A 22,276-nucleotide genomic window follows, 5' to 3' on the forward strand; every position below is an offset into this window, starting at 1 on the left:
AATAGAAAGAATTGGTACTGTGCTTCACATATGTTATGTCTAGATCTATACACACTCAGATGAGTAATAACACTTGCTCACTTGGAAACCATCCCTTTGCTGCCATGTGTAACTGTGGTGAATGCCAAGGTGATTTATTAATTATGTACATATTTTCTTTATTCTTCATTCAAATATTTCCAGTCCATCAATAGAACACTCAGATATGTACTGTGATAATTAAATTCAGTCATTTTGATAGTCTTTCAGTCATATGAAAACTATAGGCCTACACACATTTTTCATTTTATCGTTACGAAGGTATATTTGTTAAGGTATGAAGAGATGATATATTTTAAATAATAAGTTTTTGTCTTGATTGAGAGTTTTTAAATACTCCATTTATACCTTTGTCCCAGGCCCTGCAGATGTGAGTAGTGGGCCTGTTTGCTTCCCCGTTACCAATTCAGTGTGACCTGGCTGCTCCTGCATCAGAACTCACCATCCAAGCTCAGAAACCAAATAGGTTCAGATAGTGAGGGACAGTCAAGATACCTCCAGAATTCTTGCACCCCTGTTGCCAATACTCTGGTCTAAGCCATCTTAATTTCTCACCTGGTATATGGGCTTCGTATTGTGTTGAGTTAGCTAAGCTGGAACTACGTTTCCCAGAATTCCCTTTCTTGTATAGATTTGGGTGAGAATTGGCCACAGAGATATGGGCAGGATTTGGAAGGCAGAAGAGAAGCCATAGCCGTGCTCATGCTTAGAAGGCTAGTATGGGGTCAGATGCTTCTGCAGCTCATGCATGTTTTCACTGATCTGCTGGTTCCCCTTGTCAATGCAGGGCAGCAGCTGGGACCACAGCTCCTCCAGCCGCCACTGGATCTCTACCTTCTGCTTCTCCAACTCCAGGGCTAGGTGTGTGTTAATGAAGGGCATCAGCTTCTCCTGCCGCTCATCATCAAAATTGGACACATAGAGGCGGAGAGGGACGAATAAGAGATCTAGTTTTCCTCTTGGATTCCAGTTCGTCTTCATGGGTGCCGGTTTGACTTTGCCCTCCACGACTTCGTGTCCGTCTTTCAGAACATCCATCCTTCGGAATTGCCCTGCTAACTTCCAGACTAATATCAATGCACAAACAACAGCTGTACACAAACCATTTAGCTAGGACCCATAATTGCATAAGGTCAAATACCTATAATAAATCCCTTATTCCATATCACACTCATGGTTCTGCTTCTCTGATAGAACCCTGACTGATACACCTGGATTATTGCAATTGACTCCTAATTGGTCCCCTTGCTTCTGTCCCTGCCCTCTGAGCAGCCAAAGTGATCCTGTTAAAACTTGTCAGACATGTCACTCCTCTGCCCAAATCCCTCCCATCCCATTCTAAGTAAACGCCAAAACTTTACTCTAACCATACCAAACTCAGTTTAGATGTCCCTCACAGTCAATATACTTGCCTCATCTCTAAACGTTATTGGCTGCCTCGGCATCATCAGGAAGAAAGCAAGTGCTGGTCTTTGGCATGAACTCCATTAAGCCTGCTATAGTGGGAACCACAGAAACTTTGGCACTCATACCTGATCCACCTGGACCTTTGAAGGCTCTGGCTTTCCCAGCAACAGCCCAGTGGAACAAGTTAACACAATTCCAAAGTGCAGACTGTTAAGACCCTGCTGGCGACCCTAAGACTAGACAATGAAAAATTACTAACAGATAAATTCCTCACTCTTCTTCCCTCCTATGGACTATTCCAAGACATAGTGGTTCCATGTGGCCTCTTTAAAGAGATCCCATGTGACTGAGCAGCTGGCTCTGATGTGTGTGGGGCTCTGGCCAGGTAAGTAATGTACTAGCTTGCATTTCTTTCCTTCCTTCTCTGTTTCACTTCTCTTTTCCACTCACTTTTGCTTCTTTGGGATTGCAACCCCCAAGAAAGCATTAGCATACAACCTTTGATTCAGGCTCTGTTTTCTAGGGAACATAGGCTGACATTTAGTACCAGAAGAGGTCCTAGAAAACAGAGCTTCAGGGTAGGATTTTGTAGCAGAATTTCTCACCTATGTGAAGGCAACAGGGATCTCATTGCTGGTGGTAAGTAGAGTGATGATAACCTTGGCCTTAGGTTGGCATCACGATGATTAAAGCTTTCACTTGTGGTGAAGGGAAGACTATGGGAAAATCACGTCCAGGGCCAGGCAGGTTATAAGTGGCAGAGTTGCAAAGGACTCTAAATGCACAGCTTCAGTAGATCTCCTATGTCACAGTCAAGGTCCTGATAGGGAAAGAGCAGGACCCTGAGACCTGGGATAGGGACAGTAGGGTAGACAAACCTAAGAATCTTTGTCTCATAAATTCTCCTGAGTTCTCCTGGGTGGCAGAAGCAGTCCCTGCCCTCTTGCTAAGAACAGTTTCCCCTGTCCTTGAGACTATGCAATGATCTCAAAGGAAGCAGGTGCTTCATAAGATGACATTTGTTCTCCTCAAGACCTGCTCCCATCACACCCTCAAATAACTGGGGTCAGTTCCCAGCAAATCGTGAGTTGGGAAATTTAAGTCCTTATGTGGGAAAAATAAGCTACACATCAAAGGAAAGACCTGGCTAATATATGTGGGAGCAATCTTGGGAGTTTTAGACATGGCAGTGAGAGGGTAGGTATGGCAGAATACAAGACTGGCTAAAGGGAACATATTGTCACGGACCACTCTCTAGGAACTCAGGCTTCAATAGTCTTGCAAGGATGCCTGGAGCTGGTCTCTGGTAGATAGTTTCCAAAGATGGTCACCATCACTTCCTTCCCTCTCTCTATGTACATGCTACTCCTCACATCAAGAGATGGAATCTATTTTCCCCCTCTCCTTGAATCTGAACTGGCCTTATCACTTGCCTCAACTAACAGAATATGGTAGAAGTGACACTGTTCCAGTTCCAGGCCTATCCTTTAAGAAGACTGACAGTTTCCATTTACTCCATCTTGGATGCTAAACACCATATAAGAAATCCAACCACACCAAGACCCTCATACTGTGAGGAAGGACAAGCTAGCCATGTGGAGACACCACATTGAGAAAGAGAGATGCCTGAGATGCCAGCCCCCAGGTGCTCCATCCATCCCAGCTGAGGTATCATTTATGTGGAGAAGAGGACACCTGGGACATTTCACCTCCTGCAAACAACACATGAAGCATATGAACACCTAACTAAGCATAATAAAGATTGCAGAATGGTGAGAAATAATCAATTGCTGTTATTTTAAGCCTTTAAGTTTTGGGTGGCTTGTTATTCAGCAATAGATCATTGAAATAGGGTCTTAATAGTTTGCAAGGATTGTTCCTTAATGCAGGATGATGGCCTACAATAAATGAGGTCAAGATGCTAGCACTTCCATGGTAGAGTATTGAAGAAGAAGTCAGAAAGTTCAGGGAGGTGGGAATGTAAGATCCAAGAACACGGCACCAGACTATGGTCTCAAGGAGGGCCCAGAGGACACTCTCTTCACTAAGGCAACAAGGAGTTCACTGATAAAGGGGACTCCAGCATCTCTGAGTAGCTCAGCTGTGTCTGTCTTTGCTAGGCTGGGGTGAAGAGTAAGAGATGCTGCCATGGAACTAGGATTCCTAATATCAATAGCAACACTGGGATTCCAGAATGGCAGAGATGGCACCCAAGGTTAGGTGAATAGAATTACTGTCATGGGCAGCAAGGCCAGAGAGACAACGAGGTACCTTGATCTGCAGGGATCTACAGTAAGTTAATTACAGGGATGAGATGGATGCACAGCTGACTTGGTTATCCTCGATTTTTACATTTAAAAAAAATCAAGAGCTGGTAAGCAGAAGACTGACATCAGCCGCGACAGTGGAAAATCACAGCACCTCAACCAGATTCTAGATCTAAGTTCACAGAACCAGAACCCTTTACTACAGGAGAGGCCATGCCCCCTTAAGGAATGACTCTTCAGCAATACCATAATAATATAGAGTAAATATTCCTTCAATCCTTCCCCAAAGGGATCTGCTGCCATTTGCCAGGGTAACTATGCATTGGAAAAAATATTCAGAATAGTCGAAGATTGTTAAAGACATAGAGTCTGAGCTGACACAGAAACTAGGAGACACAAAACACCATCATAGTGATACCGGCTCGATACAAGGTTGACATAAGGGAAGCCATATTGTAGGAAAAAAATCATATTGTACCTTTGAATGACCTCTGATTAACTGACATGCTCTGTGGATTTTACGGCCCCTTCCAGTTGCAATAAGTTGATAACTTTGTTCCTTTGAGCTCCTTAGGAATGTGATGACCCCTGGACAGAGAGCCTATGCTGATAGCCATCATCAAGGACAACTGAATGATCAGGGTATAGGGCGTTGCTCCAGTCTCTGATGCATATCCAATAAAACAAATGACTATCAGGAACTAAGACAAGATATCTGCCTCCACCGGAGATCAGATGGATGCCCCACCCTGAGCCCAGATGCCTCCCCCACCTGGAGACCTGCCCCCTATATAACTGGCCTGTAATCTTTGTTCTGTAAGATGGTTCTTTTGGACATGAGTTGGCCATCTTCCCCCTTGCTAGCAAGCTGTAATAAAAATCCTTTCTCTCCTACCTCCTTGCCCCTTGACTATTGACATGTCTTGTGGCAGGCAGACAAATCCCCTCTTTGGGCGGTAACAATAGTTCTCTGGTTAGAGTATGGAGTAAAGGAGGGTGGGTGACAGAGTTAAGCTTAAGTCCAATGAGTTCCCTAGAAGCTGACAGAATCCTCTTTGATTCCATGACCTGTGGAGTAAAGGCTATCACAATAGGAAGAGCCAAGCAGAAGCTCCTGAAACTGACTGTGTTAGTAAGGGTTCTCCAGAGACACAGAACCAATAGGATGTGTATATATGTAGAAAGCGGGTAACTGATTTTAACTAATTAGTTCGTACAATTGTGGAGTCTGGCCAGTCCACAATCTGCAGGGTAGGCTGGCAGTCTGGAGCCCCAAGGAAGAATTGATGTTACAGCTCAAGTTCAAAGGCAGACTGCAGGCAGTATTCCCTCTTCCAAGGGGGAGTCATTCCTTTTTCTCTTAAGGCTTTTAACTGATTGGATGAGGCCCACCCACATGATGGAGGATAATTTTCTTTACTCAATGTCTACTGATTTAAATGTAAATCTCATGTCAAAACTACCTTCACAGTGTGGGCAATCAGAATTGTCCACCTCAAAATATGTCTCTTTACCTTGATTATTTTCTCTGAAAGAAACTTTGACCCCCACCACCACTATCACACACACACACACACACACACATGCACACTGACTGCCTAAAATAATTTAAGATAGAAGGCCTGTCCCTGGGACAGTCCATCACCATAGATAACTCTGGGTATGGATAGACTTGGAGGGTCTTTGTTAAGCCCATTCTTATCAAAGCTCTGAAAACCAAGTAAAAGTAGAAGTTACCCTTTGTAAGAGACATTTACATTTATGAGGGAAATCTCCATTTGTAAAGGTGTCTCCCTCTCTGTACCAGGAAGAAGGGGGGATGACCTTATCTCTAGAAACTCTTATCAATGCAGAAGGCAAGGATTTAAATCTGCATACTCTTGTTTACTCTGCTTTCCGGGTAATCTCCCATAGCCAACTCCCCCCACCCACAACATCCTCCTTTGTCTTTACCTGAATATGCTATTTAAGATGAGAACCTCTGCCATTTTGTCGAATTCCCCAGTTTTTCCAGGTTTCTCCCTTGTATACACGTTATAAAGCTTTGTTTGATTTTCTCCTGTTAACAATTTAATTTGTAGCCCAGCCAGAAAGGACTCAGAGTAGGTAGAGGATAGTCTTCCTCCCCTACAACAGCAACACCTAGACTAGTGTTTGACCAAATATCTAGGTACCGTTGTTACCGCACAAAGGGCATGATCTGCTCATCGAGAGACAAAAACCAATCGTCAAGAGGCAAGATGGTGGAAAAGAAAGGGCAGTTTGTTACAGCTTGCTAGCAAGGGGGAATATGGCCTACTAATGTCTCAAAGAACCAAATTAAGGGGGCACAAAATCTTACAGGGAAGGGTTATATAGGCTGGTGGGTTATAGGGAAGGGGGTTAGGAATGTTGACACTCGGGTGTTACATACTGGGAGTCACCATACCAGATCTTTCAGTTTTCGTTGATAATGGCTATCAGCATAGACTCTCTGTTCAGGGGTCATCACATTCCCAACAAACTCAAAAGAACAAAGTTATCATCTTATCATAGCTGGGAGGTCCATGCATAAGCAGGGGTTGTAAAATCTACAGAGCAGTTAGATCTCCTGGAGGGTGCATATCCAGTTGGGTTAGTCAGAGGTCATTCAAAGTTACAATAGGGTTTCTCTTCTACAATATAGCTTCCCTTATGTCAACCCCATCTTGAGCTGGTGTCAATTTCCCCTTTTGTTGTTTAATCCCTCAATCTTGAGGGACATCCTATTGCTTCATCTTATTGAACCAGTCTCTTAGTAAGATGGTGATGCAAGTGGGCTCCCAAAGTCAGGCCTATACTGTGGAAGCAAGTAACCAGGTAATTAATGAGACAAAGAGAAAAACAAAGTTAATGGTGGGAGCAAATTATAAACCAGTTTCTGAGGACAGGGTGCAGCCAGTCAAAAATATTTCTAGATGTCAGAGTCAAAGCATCTTTTGCAGTTTGAAATGTCTCTTATGATGTCATTAGGTATTCAGGTACCTTTCTGAGTGGCTTACATAGCAACAGACATGAAGCTCTCTTAAGTTTATATCAAGTCCACAAGCTTCAGTTTGCAAGGCTTCAGGGAAAAAGGCAGTTTCAGTTCTCAGTGATTCCAAGTGAAAATGATGGGAAAAAAATTGAAAACATTAGTTTGGAGATTTGTGGCCAGATATTTCAGGAGACTAGAAGAATTCAGGATCCAGCTCAGCTAACAGCTATAACAAAAACCTCAAAGACAATTAACAGCAACATCCACAAATGTGTATTATAGTTTCTATTGAAACATAATTTTTCTCTCTAAAATCACCCTCATTTTTACCAAAGATAGCCAAATGAAGACTAAGTGCTTTGCAAATAAGTCTAGTTTCAATAAATTTGGCCCAATTATTTACATAAGTACAGCAGGAATAGCAACTGATCATATAGGCTCTTTTAAATCTGCTTTGCTGGAACTTTTTATAAGGAATCTCAGATTGAACTTGAATGGCCTCTCGAGGCCAGGAAAGTCAAGGCAAGGATTTCGTCATCCGACTTTGCCTGCAATACCTACAGATTTGGGTGAATTCCTCTCTTTTCGAGGTTCCCCCAATATTTTGAGATTCCTTGCACCTGCCAGATAAGTGACATTCCTTATTTATCCAGTAAGTGTTGTTTGGAGCGCTATACATAAGGCCTCAGGCCAATATTTCCACGTGGCTTTATTCCATAAAACCCAATCTTTATCTCTCAAAAGCTGTCTTGTCGGGGCTGGCCCGGTGCCACAAGTGGTTAAGTGCACGCGCTCCGCTGCAGCGGCCTGGGGTTCACCGGTTCGGATCCCGGGCGCGCACCAACGCACCGCTTGTCAAGCCATGCTGCGGCAGTGTCCCATATAAAGTGGAGGAAGATGGGCATGGATGTTAGCCCAGGGCCGGTCTTCCTCAGCAAAAAGAGAAGGATTGGCAGATGTTAGCTCAGGGTTGATCTTCCTCACAAAAAAGAAAAAAAAAAAGCTGTCTTGTCATATCTGTGTCTGTATGTTTTTCTCAAATATAATATTCCAGTCAAAGCCTTCATAATATAACCAATGTTTCCAATTGTGTCTTGTTATAAGGAGAACAGATTCTTATTGAACTTATGCAAATAAACATATTGCCATGAAATAAGAATATTCACTTACTAAGAGTTTTCAAATCCTGGAGGGATCAGGTAGGGAGAAAAAGATAAATGTTTCACTTCTGCTTACAAAGGTATAATTTACCAAATTGCTATAAGTCACAGTTAGCTTAAGAGAAAAGAGAAAAAGTTTTCCTTAAATCTGAGAACAAAACATTAAAAAATCAGCAATATTTCAAACAAAAGAGATAAAAATTATAATCATCCTCATCAGTTCATTCAGTCCAGTGTAATCAATTCTTGATCTTAATCTTGTCAGCAGTTTCACAAAGTCATCAGTTACTCAGTTAGAATTCTGTAATTTCTTATGCAGTCCAGTTTTATGACCTGAAAGTTTATCAGAAACCTGTATACTACAGTAAGCACCAGAGTACTTTGTACAAAATTCTCTGAAGACGAAACATATTTTGCAAAAGCATCAGAGCAAAGAAATAACTGTCTGTAAACAACAAGACCGCAAAATGGCAATTGACAAAGAAATTTGGTTAATTTTGTGACATACAATACTTTAAAATAATAACCAGAACCAGACTGATAACCAGGACAGATCAGAATTTCAGTAATGTTATACAATTTCAAAACACCTATATCAATAACATTCACCCACATAATACCACCTAAGAAGGTTTATCATCACTTATTTGACAATGCTTCCCATGTAATGTAACATACCAACACCTAATAAGTTTAGTATCTTCCTCCTTATAGGAAAAGAGCAAATTGCTTTGAGAAGTCCCGGGGCCCTTTGGACATTATCAAAGAAAAAAGTCAAAAGAAAGACTTTGTTTAAGATACGAATTTTGGGGGCCAGCCCGGTTGCACAAGCGGTTAAGTGTGCAAGCTCCGCTGCAGCAGCCTGGGGTTCACCAGTTTGGATCCCAGGCGCACATCGACGCACTGCTTGTCAAGCCATGCTGTGGCGGTGTCCCATATAAAGTAGAGGAAGATGGGCATGGATGTTAGCCCAGGGCCAGTCTTCCTCAGCAAAAAAAAATAAAAAATAAAAAAGGAGGAGTGGCAGATGTTAGCTCAGGGCCCATCTTCCTCACACACACACACAAAGATATGAATTTTGGGGAGCTTGTCAAAAATATAAAAAGGTTTTGGGGCCGGCCCCGTGGTGTAGCGGTTAAGTGAGCGTGCTCCGCTGCTGGTGTCCCGGGTTCAGATCCTGGGCACGCCCCAACGCACCGTTTGTCAGGCCATGCCGTGGCAGCATCCCATATAAAGTGGAGGAAGATCGGCATGGACGTTAGCTCAGGGCCAGTCTTCCTCAGCAAAAAGAGGAGGATTGGCATGGATGTTAGCTCAGGGCTGATCTTCCTCACACACACAAAATATATATATATATACGTAAAGATTTTAAAACATTTGGTCAGACAAGATCGAAGCATTGCTAATCTTGTTGTGAAACAATGTTTAGTTATCCATTCAAACAAAGTGACAACAGAAAAAGTCAAGGGCAAACAGAGCATTCAAACAGTCCAGAAAAGCCTTAATAGAGAGACCTCAGACTTTTGAACATAGGAAATTACCTTAACAAAACATAGATCTCTGTCTTTTAGGTAAACTTAGGAAAATTATCCTTTTAAGAGAGAGAGAGGGCCAGCCCCGTGGCTTAGGAGTTAAGTGCACACGCTCCACTACTGGCGGCCTGGGTTCGGATCCCGGGCACGCACCAATGCACCGCATCTCTGGCCATGCTGAGGCCGCGTCCCACATACAGCAACTAGAAGGATGTGCAACTATGACATACAACTATCTACTGGGGCTTTGGGGGAAAAAAAAAAGGAGGAGGATTGGCAATAGATGTTAGCTCAGAGCCGGTCTTCCTCAGCAAAAACAGGAGGATTAGCACGGATGTTAGCTCAGGGCTGATCTTCCTCACAAAAAAAAAAAAAAGAGAGAGAGAGACAGAGGAAACGAAATTCTAATTTTTGTCCCAGCTTACTTCTGATATTAAAACTTATTTACTTAATTAGATTTATTTTAATCTTAGCCAACTTGACCATGTACAAAACTTTTTTTTTTAGAATTCCTCTTTCACAAACCTTCTATAACCTTTTTTTTTTTTACATGCAGAATTTATCCCATGCCTTTATTTCTTTTTTTTGTTTTTCCACCTAATACTTTGGGATAAATTTATCTTTCTTAACAAAACAAACAAAAATCTTTCCATTTTTCACATCTTCTTTACTAAAAACCTATCTTAATTTCCTTAAACACAAACATATTTTCCTTACTAATTTCTAGTAGACTTAATCACATATTAGAATTTTTAACCCTTAGAAACCTTAATTTTTAAGTAAAAACTAAGAGGTAAGCAATTGTAAACTTTCTTTTACATTAGCATTCTGTGGCTTGACAAATTTATAAACACTTTTCATAATTTCTGGAAACATGTTACTTTATAGTACAAGCTTTCAATAAAACACGAGACATGTTCACCAATAGACCTAAAACAGCTTTTAATTTTTCTGTAATATGACAAAAGCAGGTAAATTTATATTTAGTAATTAATGTTTAATATACTGACAACTCTGAGAACATGCCTATTTCAATCAAACCAACAATCTTAAATAAGCTTTCAGTTACCAAAGATTAATTTATATCATGTTAACTTGAAAGACATTCAGGTTAATTTCTATTACATTTAGAATTTATGTAAGTCCTTACTTTAAGCCAATTAAACAGAGCTCTTAATTTTGACCATACCATCCAGAGGTAAAAATATCACACATATGTAACATACATATAAACATACATACACAGAGTTCCCACAGCTATTGTTTTAAAAATTACTGCCATGGATCAGGTACAGTAAAATAAATCTCCCTAGTCACAAATCCAGATTTTGTTTTAAGCCTTTTTTACCGATATTTGTGGAGAAGGCACTAATGAGGCTAGATTTTTGGCGAGGGTGCTCTTATGGCCTTTTTTGGCCTTTTTCCCTCTTTTTTCCTTCAGTCTTAGGAATTAGTGATGGGATAGATATTCCCCAGAGGATTTGCAGGCCCTTTGAGATAAAGGAAATGGGTAGAACCTGAACTGCTTCTACAGCTGCATTTCCAGTCTTGCAAGGATTTTTTTTTTAAGGGGAATTGCTCTTAATTTCTCAGAAATTGGGTTGTAACTCAAATGACATTATAGGTTGATCTACCTGTCCAACTACACCACAAAGTCACAGAGAAACCACTCAAGTTTTCTCCAAGATGGAGTTTCTGGGGGATATTTGCCTTGTTAGTTTTTAACATCCCAATATCTGCAAGCATTTATGGCTTAACTATGGATGCAAGAGACATCCCCAAAATAGAGTGCAAAAGGAGTAGCCCTCACAAGATCCAGGAAGTTAACTCCAAAAAAAATAGCCCAAGAAAGCAAAGGCTTCTGCTGCACAGGTGGTAGTGCACTAACAAACAACAAAAGTTGAGATGACAAAGGCCCCCGATGGCCTGGAACCCCTCATGACCAAAGAGATCACAAAGGCAAGTTCTCAAGACATAGAACAAGACAAAAAGAGGGAAAAAACACTTTATCTTATGTGCACATTAACAGCTTTTTTTTTTTTTTAAAGATTTTATTTATTTATTTTTTCCCCCCAAAGCCCCAGTAGATAGTTGTGTGTCATAGCTGCACATCCTTCCAGTTGCTGTATGTGGGACGCGGCCTCAGCATGGCCAGAGAAGCAGCGCGTCGGTGTGAGCCCGGGATCCGAACCCGGGTCGCCAGCAGTGGAGCGCGCTCACTTAACCACTAAGCCACGGGGCCGGCCCACATTAACAGCTTTAGCTATGCTTTGGGCCACTTGGAGCCAGACTAATACCTGGGGGGGAGGTGCTGTGGGGTTGGGGATTGTGTATGCTTTACAGAGTACCTCACTGTTGCACAATATTTTCTTGAAGTTGGTGGGGGGATCTGTGTCATCTACCCTGTTCCATGACCAACTGATCCTTTCGTGGGAGACTTCTTGAGGTGGCAAGCACCGAACAGCTCTTAACTGCTCAACCCACGCCCACCAATGTTGTGGCTGTTTTAGCTTCCAAGATACCCTGTTAGCAATAGCTTCCACCTTATGCACATACTCCATAGGCGGGCCCGGGCCGGGCCCGCCCAGACAACAGGTTTATGGAGATATCTGCCTGCATCTTGCTCTGTGGGTTTTCCTTTATGACAAATGACAGAAAATACAGAGACAAGGAAAAACAGTGACCGTCTCTGGGAAGAGAAGGATCAATAAACCAATGAGTACTCAGTAGTTCATACTATTTACTTGTAGCTGAAAGTTGCCCAATTCAGGAGAATTCTAAGGGGATTAAATTAGCATTTCTATTGTTTTCAGAATTTAGACACCACTGGTCAAAAGTATATTTATGCTGCAGCTAGAATCAGATCATGAAAATTGCAAGCATCCCTGAAATCAAGACCCTTACAATGAAGGCCCAGCCAAAGCTTTCTTCTAATGGCTAATGTAATTCCCCTGAGGCTGATGGCAGTTTGGTAGGACTCTTAGCCACAAACAGGAGTGCAACCTGTATTTCTGTCTGACTATCTCTGACCACAAAATGAGGTGCAACCATATTTTCGTCTGAATGTATTTTGGGACCAACCCCCCAACCTGACAATTATCAAGCCAAGCCCTCAGGACACAAAACAAGCTTGGTAAGACCTTGCTGTTCTCTGCAAACATTTATAGCTTCTGGAAACTTTCAATCAAAAGGTGGAGCCCTTGACTCTTTAAAGGTTAAAGATTCTTCCTTGTTCCTTGGTTTAGAGTCTCAAAAAGAGCCCAAAATGGCCACTGTCATTTTAAATTATCTCAGCTTATCTTGCCAGCTATTTACGGTTATCTCCATTTTAGGGGGCTTTTCCCAAGGTGGCCGTAACAAACAAGGTAACTTCTAAAGGGAGTTTGTTACAATCACCAAGAAACTCAGTCCCCAAACAGCCAATTTTAACAAATAAAACAGTCAGACATAGACCAATGTGAAAAGACACCAAAATCCAATACTCTGGGACTCTAACCCAGAGCTCAGGACTCTAACTCAATCCTTCTGAGTGCCCCAGCAGCTGTAACCTTTATATTGTCTCCCACAATCCTAGCCTTGGGACTTGAACCCAGCAACCAAATCTCGTCAGTGGGGCCTCTAACCTACTATCCTGGTGAGATATTAGACAATTTTAGGTACAGGCACATTTTAACAATGTCACTCACCCAAATCCAAAAGACTTCTGATCCTAGAGGTCTTTACAGACACAGACACAGACAAACTAGACACTGGTTCCTAGATTCTGGGTGAAGCCCTATTACTCTTCCCACTCTGGCAGGTCACCCTATTTACCAGATGGTCCCCCTTCTCAAAAAGGGGACCCCAGATGGAGGGTAAGGAAAGTTCTTGGTGGTGGACCCCTGAGGCAACTTATCCTACTCCAGATGTGAGCCCATCAACCCACCAGAAGCAGCCATTTCTCTTACCACCATAGGGGGTATTGAGAGGCAGCCGGCGTCAGCACAACAGAGCAGGAAGGGCAGATCCCCAAGACAAACAGAGCCTCGGCAGCCGCTAGGGACTTACCTGACAGGTTGCCTGTCCAAGGTCGGCTGGCCACGAGCAGGACTTAACATCCCACCAGAGTCACCAGATTTCTGTTATTTCACAAAGGGCGTGATCTGCTTGTCGAGAGACAAAAGCCAATTATCAAGAGGCAAGATGCTGGAAAAGAAAGGGCAGTTTATTACAGCTTGCTAGCAAGGGGGAAGATGGCCAACTAATGTCTCAAAGAACCAAATTAAGAGGGCACAAAAACTTACAGCAGTTACATAGGCTGGTGGGTTATAGGGGAGGGGGTTAGGAATGTTGGCCCTCGGGTGTTACATACTGGGAGTCAGCACACCAGATCTTTCCGTTTTCATTGATAATGGCTATCAGCATAGACTCTCTGTTCAGGGGTCATCACATTCCTAAGGAATTCAAAAGAACAAAGTTATCATCTTATTGTAGCTGGGAGGTACATGCACAAACAGGGGTTGTAAAATCTACAGAGCAAGTTAGATCTCCTGGAAGGTACATATTCAGTTGGGTTAGTTAGTCAGAGGTCATTCAAATTTACAATAGGGTTTCTTTTCTACAATATAGCTTCCCTTATGTCAACTTTGTCTTGAGCTGATATCACCATGGCTTAGCCAATCTAACACATAAAATTAACCATCACACTGCCCTACAGCTGATTTCTGCAGTATTATTTCTGATCTAATACTTTGGCTGAGGTTGTGTTCCCCATCATATCCACATTCATTTCACCTGTCTGGCTTCCAGGGAAACAGATGGATCATGGTGCATTGATGGATAGACTACTGTAAACTTAACCTCATGATAGCCCCAATCAGAGCTGCTCTACTGGATGTGGTAGCTTTTCTGGGGCAAATCAGCACAACCCCTAGCACTTGTGTATGGTTATTGATTTAGCAAATGCTTTCTTTTCAATTCCCATGAGAAGGGATGGTCAAAGGCAGTTTGCTTTTACATCACAATGTCACAATGATAGCACCTTCACTCTCTCCTCTCATGGCTGTGTGAACTTTCCAGCTCTCTGTTATAGCGTAGTCTTCAGGGACCACGATCACCATGACATTCCACAGAATCATACTCGTCCATTCTGTCGGTGACATCATGCTCACTCGACATGAACAGGAAGAGTGGTAAGCACCATGCTTGCCAGAGAGTGGAAGATAACTTACATGAAGATTTGTGGTCCTGCCACATTGGGAACATTTTAGTTCAGTGGTTTGGGACTTGTGCCAGGACAAGTTATCTCACCTCATATATCTTTTAGAAAGAGACATAGTGCTTGGTGGACCTCTTTGGATTTTGGAAGCAGAATATACACACTTAGAACTACTTCTCCAACCTTTTATTGGGTGACCCGAAAGGCTGCCAATTGTGAGTAGTGCCCAGAGCAAGAGAGGGCTATACAGCAAGGTTCAGATCATAGAATGGGCTATGCTGCCACTTTGGATTCTAGGATCCTGCAGATACAATGTTGCTGGAGGAATCCATTCTGGATCCTGTAGGGAGTCTCTGAGAGCCTAAATAGGAGAGTTGCAGAGAAGACCTCTAGGATTCTGGAGGAAGGCCATACTCTCTATGGTCCATTTGAACAAAAAGGTCCTGATATGTCACGGGTCCCCAGTAGTGACTGAGCATCTGACCACTGGATGCCAGGTGGCTATACGTCTTAAGCTAGATGTTATTAGATGGCACAACATCAATTCAATATGATGGAAGTGGTACATTCATAGCTGGGCTCAAAGAGTCCAGAAGTCACGAGTAAATCAAATGAACAGCCAGCTGAGACTCCTGTAGCACCTAACTCTATTGATCTGACACCTCTCCTTTAACCCATACGTATGGCCTCATGGAGGGTTCCCTGCAGCCAACTGAAAAAGGAGGAAAACGGTTGAACCCACTTCACAGATAGGTCACTGTGATATTTTGGCACCAGCTGGAAATGGACTGTGTTATTACTACCCCAGTTGAGGGCAGCCCTGAAGGTCAGTGATAAATCCTCCCATGGGGCAGAACTATGAGCCATATACTTTGTCATGCCCTTTGTATGGAGGAAGAAATGGACTGAGGTACAGACATACATTAATCCCTGAGAAGTGGCAGATGGCTTGGCTAGTTGGTCAAGGGCATAGAAAGAGCAAAATTGGGATTTCAAAGATAAGCAGGTCTGGGTAGGGGGCATATGGCTAGAGTTCTAAGAGTGGGCACAAAGCATGCAGATCTTTGTGTCTCACATTTTTGCTCACCAGACACCATCTACTGCAGTGGAAGCTCTCCAGCCAGATGGTCAGATGTCTCGTCCTGCAGATGTCAGCAAAACCCTAAACTTAGCCACCCTATTGCTTTTTTTTTTTTTTTTAAAGATTTTATTTATTTATTTTTTCCCCCCAAAGCCCCAGTAGATAGTTGTGTGTCATAGCTGCACATCCTTCTAGTTGCTGTATGTGGGACGTGGCCTCAGCATGGCCGGAGAAGCAGCACGTCGGTGCGAGCCCGGGATCCGAACCCGGGTCGCCAGCAGTGGAGCGCGCTCACTTAACCACTAAGCCACGGGGCCGGCCCCACACCCTATTGCTTTTCAAAAGATCCATTAAAAAGTAGCCATGGTGCTATGATCACCAAGACAAAAAACAACAAATGTTGGAGAGGTTGTAGAGAAACAGGAACCCTGGTTCACTGTTGGTGGGAATGCAAAGTGGTGCAGCCTCTAAGGAAAACAGTATGGAGATTCCTCAAAAAATTAAAAATAGAAATACCTTATGATCCAGCTCTCCCACTACTGGGTATCTATCCAACAAACCTGAAATCGACAATCCAAAGACGCCTATGCACCCCTATGTTCACTGCAGCATTATTCATTATAGCCAAGACATGGAAGCAACCAAGTGGCCCTCGACTGATGATTGGATAAAGAAGATGTGGTATATTTATACAATGGAATACTACTCAGCCATAAAAAAAGACAAAATCGTCTCATTTGCAACAACATCGATGAAACTGGAGGGTATTATGTTAAGTGAAATAAGCCAGAGAGAGAAAGACAAACACCACATGATTTCACTCATAAGTGGAAGCTAAACTAACACACGGACAGAGAGAACAGTTTGGTGGTTACCAGGGGTAAGGGGGTTGGGGGGTGGGCACAAGGGAGGAAGGCGTGCATGTATACGGTGACTGACAAACAATAATGTACAACTAAAATTTCACCATGTTTTAAACTATTATGACGTCAATAAAAAAAAGTGGCCATGGTGGCAAGATGGAGGCTATGAATGGACTCAACAACTTGGGTTCCCTCTCACCAAGACTGCTTAGCAATTGCCAACAAATAGCCAACCAGCCAGCAGCAGGCAGCAGTAGAACAACACTGGTCACAGAGCAGCCAGCCACCTGGAGGCAGGTCATTCATATCAGCTCCCTTCCACGTTGGAGAAGGCAATGATTCATCCTTACTGGAATTGTTATGGACTCCAAATATGGTTTGCATTTATTTTTTTTTTAATAATTTTATTTATTTATTTTTCCCCCCAAAGCCCCAGTAGATAGTTGTACGTCATAGCTGCACATCCTTCTAGTTGCTGTGCGTGGGAAACGACCTCAGCATGGCCGGAGAAGCGGTGCGTCGGTGCATGCCCGGGATCCGAACCCGGGCCGCCGGCAGCGGAGCGCACACACTCAACCGCTAAGCCACGGGGCCGGCCCTGGTTTGCATTTCTTACCCATAGAATTTCTACATGCATCACCATCCAAAGGCCTAAAGAATGCTCACTGCATGACCTGGGGCCGGAGGACCCATTTGAGGGCAAAAGATATGCAACGATGGCCTCACGAACATAGGCTTTGCTGGTCTTACCATATGCCCATCACCGGGAAGCAGCCAGCCCAAGAGGACAATGGAAAGGAATGACTTCATTTCCACAAGCTTTAATTTCCTCCTCTGCAAAAGGAGGATTATAAAGAGTATACGGTACTTCACAAAACTGTTCTGGGATTGGGAAAAGATCACGTACATACAACACTTTGCACAGGCCCTGGCATGCAGAGAGTGCTCAATAAATGGTAGGCATTGTTATTAATTGAACTGAATTGTGAAAGGCCTCTGTGCCCCAAGAGGAGCTGCTGGTCGGGCTTCTCTGAGCCCAGCAGGGCAGTGGATCCCACTCTAGTGTGACCTGCTTTGAATACTGTTAGCTGTTTAGAAAGTCCCTGATTTGAATTACATTTTTCTACCAGTAGCCTGTGCAGAGACGCCTCCACTGAGCAGAGCTAGAGGAGTGGAGAAACAAAACTGAAGACAGAGTGCAGGAAAGCGAAACTCTGACAGGGATTGGCTGCCCTGGGGAGTGGGGGAGGCAATCCTAATGTGATTATAAAAAGCCAGACTTCAGCCTGAGAGCTGTGATTTCACTGCTGCTCCCATCTGTCACCAGGCTCCGGGCAGGAAGATTCTTTCTCTTCTGTTCTCTAAGGTAAACCCAGAAGCTAGGAGATATGCATGTCAAGATGCCGATCTCTGCCAGGCTGCCTGCCTGTGAGCCTCATGCCCCGAGAGCCGAGATGCCCACTCCTCAGGGAGGCCATACCCCCGAGTCCCTTTTAGTGCCTAGGGATAAGACTGGTCTGAGGGGATGGGTTGGGGCTTTTAGCAGGTTGGGGTGCAAAACCCCAAGAGGCATGCAACTTAGCTCATAGGTGCCACATCACCAATCTGTGGCCTTAACCCTGTCACTTCACCTCTTTGGGCTTCAGTTCCTCATCTGTAAGGTGGAGATCAAGCTACCTTACCTGCCCAAAGGACTGGATGATTTCTGAGACCCCTTTATTGTAGGATCTAATACGACAGTGAGTTCATCTTTGAAGACAGATGAAGGGATCTGAAGTGGTTGTTAAAAGTGTGGGTTTGGGCATCAATCAATTGTGGGTTTAAGTCCTGACTTTGCCATTTCCTGGCTGGGCAGGCTTGGGAAAATTACTTAACCTCTCCGAACTTCAGTTTCCTTATCTCTAACACATGGCTGAGAACAATGGTACCTACTTCATGGGCTTGTTATGGGTATAAGTGACCTTGTGCCATAAAGTGCTAAGTGCTCGATACATGGGAGGTTGTTTGTTTGTTTGTTTTTAATTCAAGGAAAATGCATTGAGCTGACAAAGATCACATTAGAGTGAGTTTGGGGGCACATGTATTTTGCTATTTTGTGGTATAATGGAAAGAGTATAGATTTTGAATTCTAACGGTCTTGAGTGTGTGTCTAGGCTGCACAACTTGCTGTGTGACCTTAGACAAGCTCCTTTACCCCTCTACGCTCTCTTTCTGAAAAATGAAGCTGATGTGAGGTCAATGTTTGGTACCTGTAAATACTCAATGCCTTGTAACAATAAGTTTACCAACAACCATTTTTTAGAAAATTCTATGTGACAGGCACTGTTCTAAATGCTAGGGATATAGTGGTAAACAGTTTCGAAATGCATAGCCACCCTCTGAAATAGGCCCTATTAATAACCCCATCTTAGGGATAGGTAAACTGAGAGATAAGTAAACCAGACAAGGTCCTAGTATCCCGCCCAAGGTCACACAGCCAAAGTCTAGAACAGAAACCACAGGAATGGATTCTAGCTGACGTCTACCGAGAGCGCACCACGTGCCAGGCACCACACCAAGGAGGACTGCCTCATGAATTCTCACGATCACTGGGGAGGCAGGAACATCACCGCCGTTGTTGCCGCGAGGAAATGGGAAGCTCCTTAGAGGGGTCCTGGGCTTAGTCCAGAGCACCTCGCTGCTTTTTATGGGGAAAACAATCCAGCAGGTATGGCTCGAAAAGGGCTCTGGGTACCACCTCCTCCCTCTCTCCCACCGTCAGGTTCAGTGACAAAGCTTGCGTGCGGCGCCACCATGCGGCAGAAGGTGGTATCGCTCTTTTTGTGCTACCTGCTACTCTTCACCTGCGGGGTGGAGGCAGGTAAGCATCCTGGGGCATGGGGGGACTGTGGGACAAAGAAGCGGAGTTTCAGGATCCCTGAGTAGAGTTTCAGGATTCCTGGTTTAGAGACCCAGGCGTGCGTCTGAACGAGAGAAGCTATTACAATGGACAGCGCAGAGTCGCTGTAGCCAGAGTTCCATATTCGATTCCCTACTCTGTCAATTCCTCCATTCTACCGAAATTTATTCCATGCCAGTTATGTGCCAGGCACGGCGCCTTAGGAAAAGTCTCTTCCCTTCAATGAGGCTCTCCGAAATGGGAGGATGGTGGCCCCCACTTTGGGGATGGTCCTGAGCCTCAGGCACAGAGTAGGGGACCCTGCTCCCCACTCTGCTTTGTCCGCTCTGCCGACAGGCAAAAGAAGACGCTCCGAGAGCTCAGAGGAGAGCGGCTCCGGGTGGTTGAGCACGCTGACCTACATGGCGGTCGGAGGAGGTGAGTCTGGAGGGCAGGGGGCTCGGGAAGGCGGGGCGGGCGCCTGCTGCGGGCGCTCCCTCACCGCCTCCTCCTTCTGCAGGGCTCATGGCCGTGGGGCTGCCCGCCCTGGGCTTCACGAGCGCCGGCATCGCCGCCAACTCGATGGCCGCCTCGCTGATGAGCTGGTCGGCCGTGGCGAACGGGGGCGGCGTGCCCGCCGGGGGGCTGGTGGCCACGCTGCAGAGCCTCGGTGAGTGGGGCCGGGCCCTCGGGCGGGGACTCCAGGGCTAGGCGGCCTTCTTTACTGTTCTGGGCCCTTTTCACAGGCTAACTCAGCTCTGTGAGGCGGGTATTCTTATAATCTCCATCATGCAGTGGGGAAATTGAGGAACCTAGGGATTAAGTAATGTACTCAAGTTCTCCCAGCTAGTTAGCACCAGAGCCAGGATTCCAACTCAGTCTGATTCCTCGCTTTTAGCATCGAAGGCCAGGTGTCTTGCTGATGCTTTGGCCAAGTCGCAACAAGCCTCAGTTTCCTCATCTGTTAACCGGGACAATCATCGTCAATTTAACATTTTATGAATCTGCTTAGCCTCAGAGAAACAGAATGGCAAAGAACCATGGGGGAGCCACCCAATTCAATCTCACACCAACTCTGCTCTTGCATTTCTTAAACACCATGAAGGGGAAGGAAAAGGGCTCAGAATGACCCTTCTCAAAAATGCACATTCACTTCTCTCTCTCCTCTATCTCTTTCCTTTTCTTTCTCTCTTTCCCTCTCTCTCTTTCTGAGGCCTCCAAAATCCTACAGAAAAAAACGCTCCCTCTGCCTAGACAATCTGTCGCCTCTGCCTTTCTGAGCCCTCCATCCTCTCTCAATTCTGGATGACAAAAGCCCAAAGAACCAGCCCAAAAACCAGAGCCCTTGGCAAAGGGGGCAAATGGAAAGACAGGGACCAGGCCACACCCCAGCAGTGGGAGGTGACAGGTGTGGGAAAGGCTAGGAACAGTCCTGTGCTATAAGATGGTTGTCCTCTCACATGTCACAGGGCTGTAACAGGGATGAAATATCATCCTTCTTACTTCAAACCCCAAGCACCCACAAGGAGGTCTCCACAAAGGTGGCTGTCATTAACATTATTAATAACATGGTGTGTTCATCGCAGACATGAGGAGAATGAGCCGTTATTTTTGTCTTTTTCTTCTCTAAAACACATCTCTGATATGAGATGGCAAGTCAGGGGGGAAATAGGATTCACTTTGCAGAAGTCCCGTCCCCTCTCAGGACTTCTGTTTCTTCATCTGGAAATGAAGCGGTTGGACTTGACCAATGGTTTCCAGACATTTGGGTTCCCAGGCCTGGTGCCTGGGCCCCGAGTGACCCGGCTGTATTTGCTTTACAGGGGCTACCGGTGGCAGCGGCCTCATGGCCAAGGTTGGTGCCTTTCTGGGCTACACTGTCCACAGGCAACTCAGCAACCAGGAGGAGGAGGAGGAGGAGGAGTAACCAGAAGCTCCCAGGAACTCCCTCCTTCCTCCTTGCCCTCCTTCTTCCAGTTGAAGTCTAGAGCTTTCTGTGTTATACTTGTCAATGACCTAGGTCAAAACACAGAATAAACTTCTCTCAGAAAACACTTTGTCCTTCTGTGTGTCGCCCTTGCTATGAGAAGCCCAATAAGATCTGGCTCTGGTGTGCCTCACCCACACACACACCCCCCATTTCCCCCTAAAGCCCAACCACAGCTCCTGGAACTCACCCAGCTGATTTAGTCTCTGGGCCTTAGCACATGCTGTTCTCTCTGCCTAGAATGTCTTTCTGAAGCTCCTCACCAGGCTCAGACATGCCCTCCTCTGGGATGCCTTCCCAGCAGAGCCTCCTGCTACCACTGGCACAGCGTGAACGTTCAGGCTCGATTTCACAGGGTGCCTGGGGAGGCAGAGCCCAGTTTGTTCTCAGTGAGAGAAGCTTTCAGCTACTTCTCCAGGTAGGTGGAGATGGGGAAGCCAGATCTCCATTCTCTGAGGGAGCACTAGAGTGGTCTCCGTCAGATGGAGAATATAAGGCCAGATCTCTGCCTTGGGGAAAATGTGTACCAGCAGCTTTTTGAGGGCTCAGCAAAGCCTCCCTTCTCTCAGAGAACTCTGGGCATAGAGTGGACAGTTTGCACATGGAGCCTGTACGCCTTCTGAATGGGAAGGGAAGGCCAACCCCAGGCCTTGGGGAGACTGGAAGTTTGGGAGACCTGCCCAGGTGAACCACGGTGCCCAGACCTAGGCAGGGGAAGGGCAAAGAGGCCCTGGAAATCAAATGGCAGGGAAGGTAGGGCTGGTTCCAGCACTAGTGGAAAGAGAGCGAATGCTGTGGTTCTAGTCATGAGTGGGCACGCCAGCCTCAATGCTAGCCCAGCCTCCCGGGGAGATCTGCACCCCTGGGAAG

The 22,276-nt window shown here is 44.9% G+C and overlaps 1 protein-coding gene across 1 annotated transcript; it reads left to right on the forward strand.

The window, feature by feature from the left end:
* Positions 1–17,814: 17,814 nt before the first annotated feature.
* On the forward strand, positions 17,815–21,473 carry IFI6 (interferon alpha inducible protein 6). Its single transcript, XM_014784069.2, has 5 exons — positions 17,815–17,907; positions 19,303–19,401; positions 19,777–19,857; positions 19,940–20,089; positions 21,243–21,473. Exons 2-5 carry the CDS (start codon positions 19,335–19,337, stop codon positions 21,344–21,346), a joined length of 402 nt encoding a protein of 133 aa, XP_014639555.1. The 5' UTR covers positions 17,815–17,907; positions 19,303–19,334; the 3' UTR covers positions 21,347–21,473.
* Positions 21,474–22,276: the final 803 nt, after the last annotated feature.

This window comes from Ceratotherium simum, chromosome 22 (genome assembly GCF_057802395.1).
Source record: "Ceratotherium simum simum isolate JZ-2026a chromosome 22, ASM5780239v1, whole genome shotgun sequence".
Classification (NCBI taxonomy): Eukaryota; Metazoa; Chordata; class Mammalia; order Perissodactyla; family Rhinocerotidae; genus Ceratotherium; species Ceratotherium simum.

Bases quoted from the DNA above. Each gene is read 5' to 3' on its own strand.
- IFI6 (XM_014784069.2), top strand. From the start codon at position 19,335: ATGCGGCAGAAGGTGGTATCGCTCTTTTTGTGCTACCTGCTACTCTTC. The intron at 19,402-19,776 runs GTAAGCATCCTG...CTCTGCCGACAG, and splicing joins CACCTGCGGGGTGGAGGCAG to GCAAAAGAAGACGCTCCGAG. The intron at 20,090-21,242 runs GTGAGTGGGGCC...TTTGCTTTACAG, and splicing joins GGCCACGCTGCAGAGCCTCG to GGGCTACCGGTGGCAGCGGC.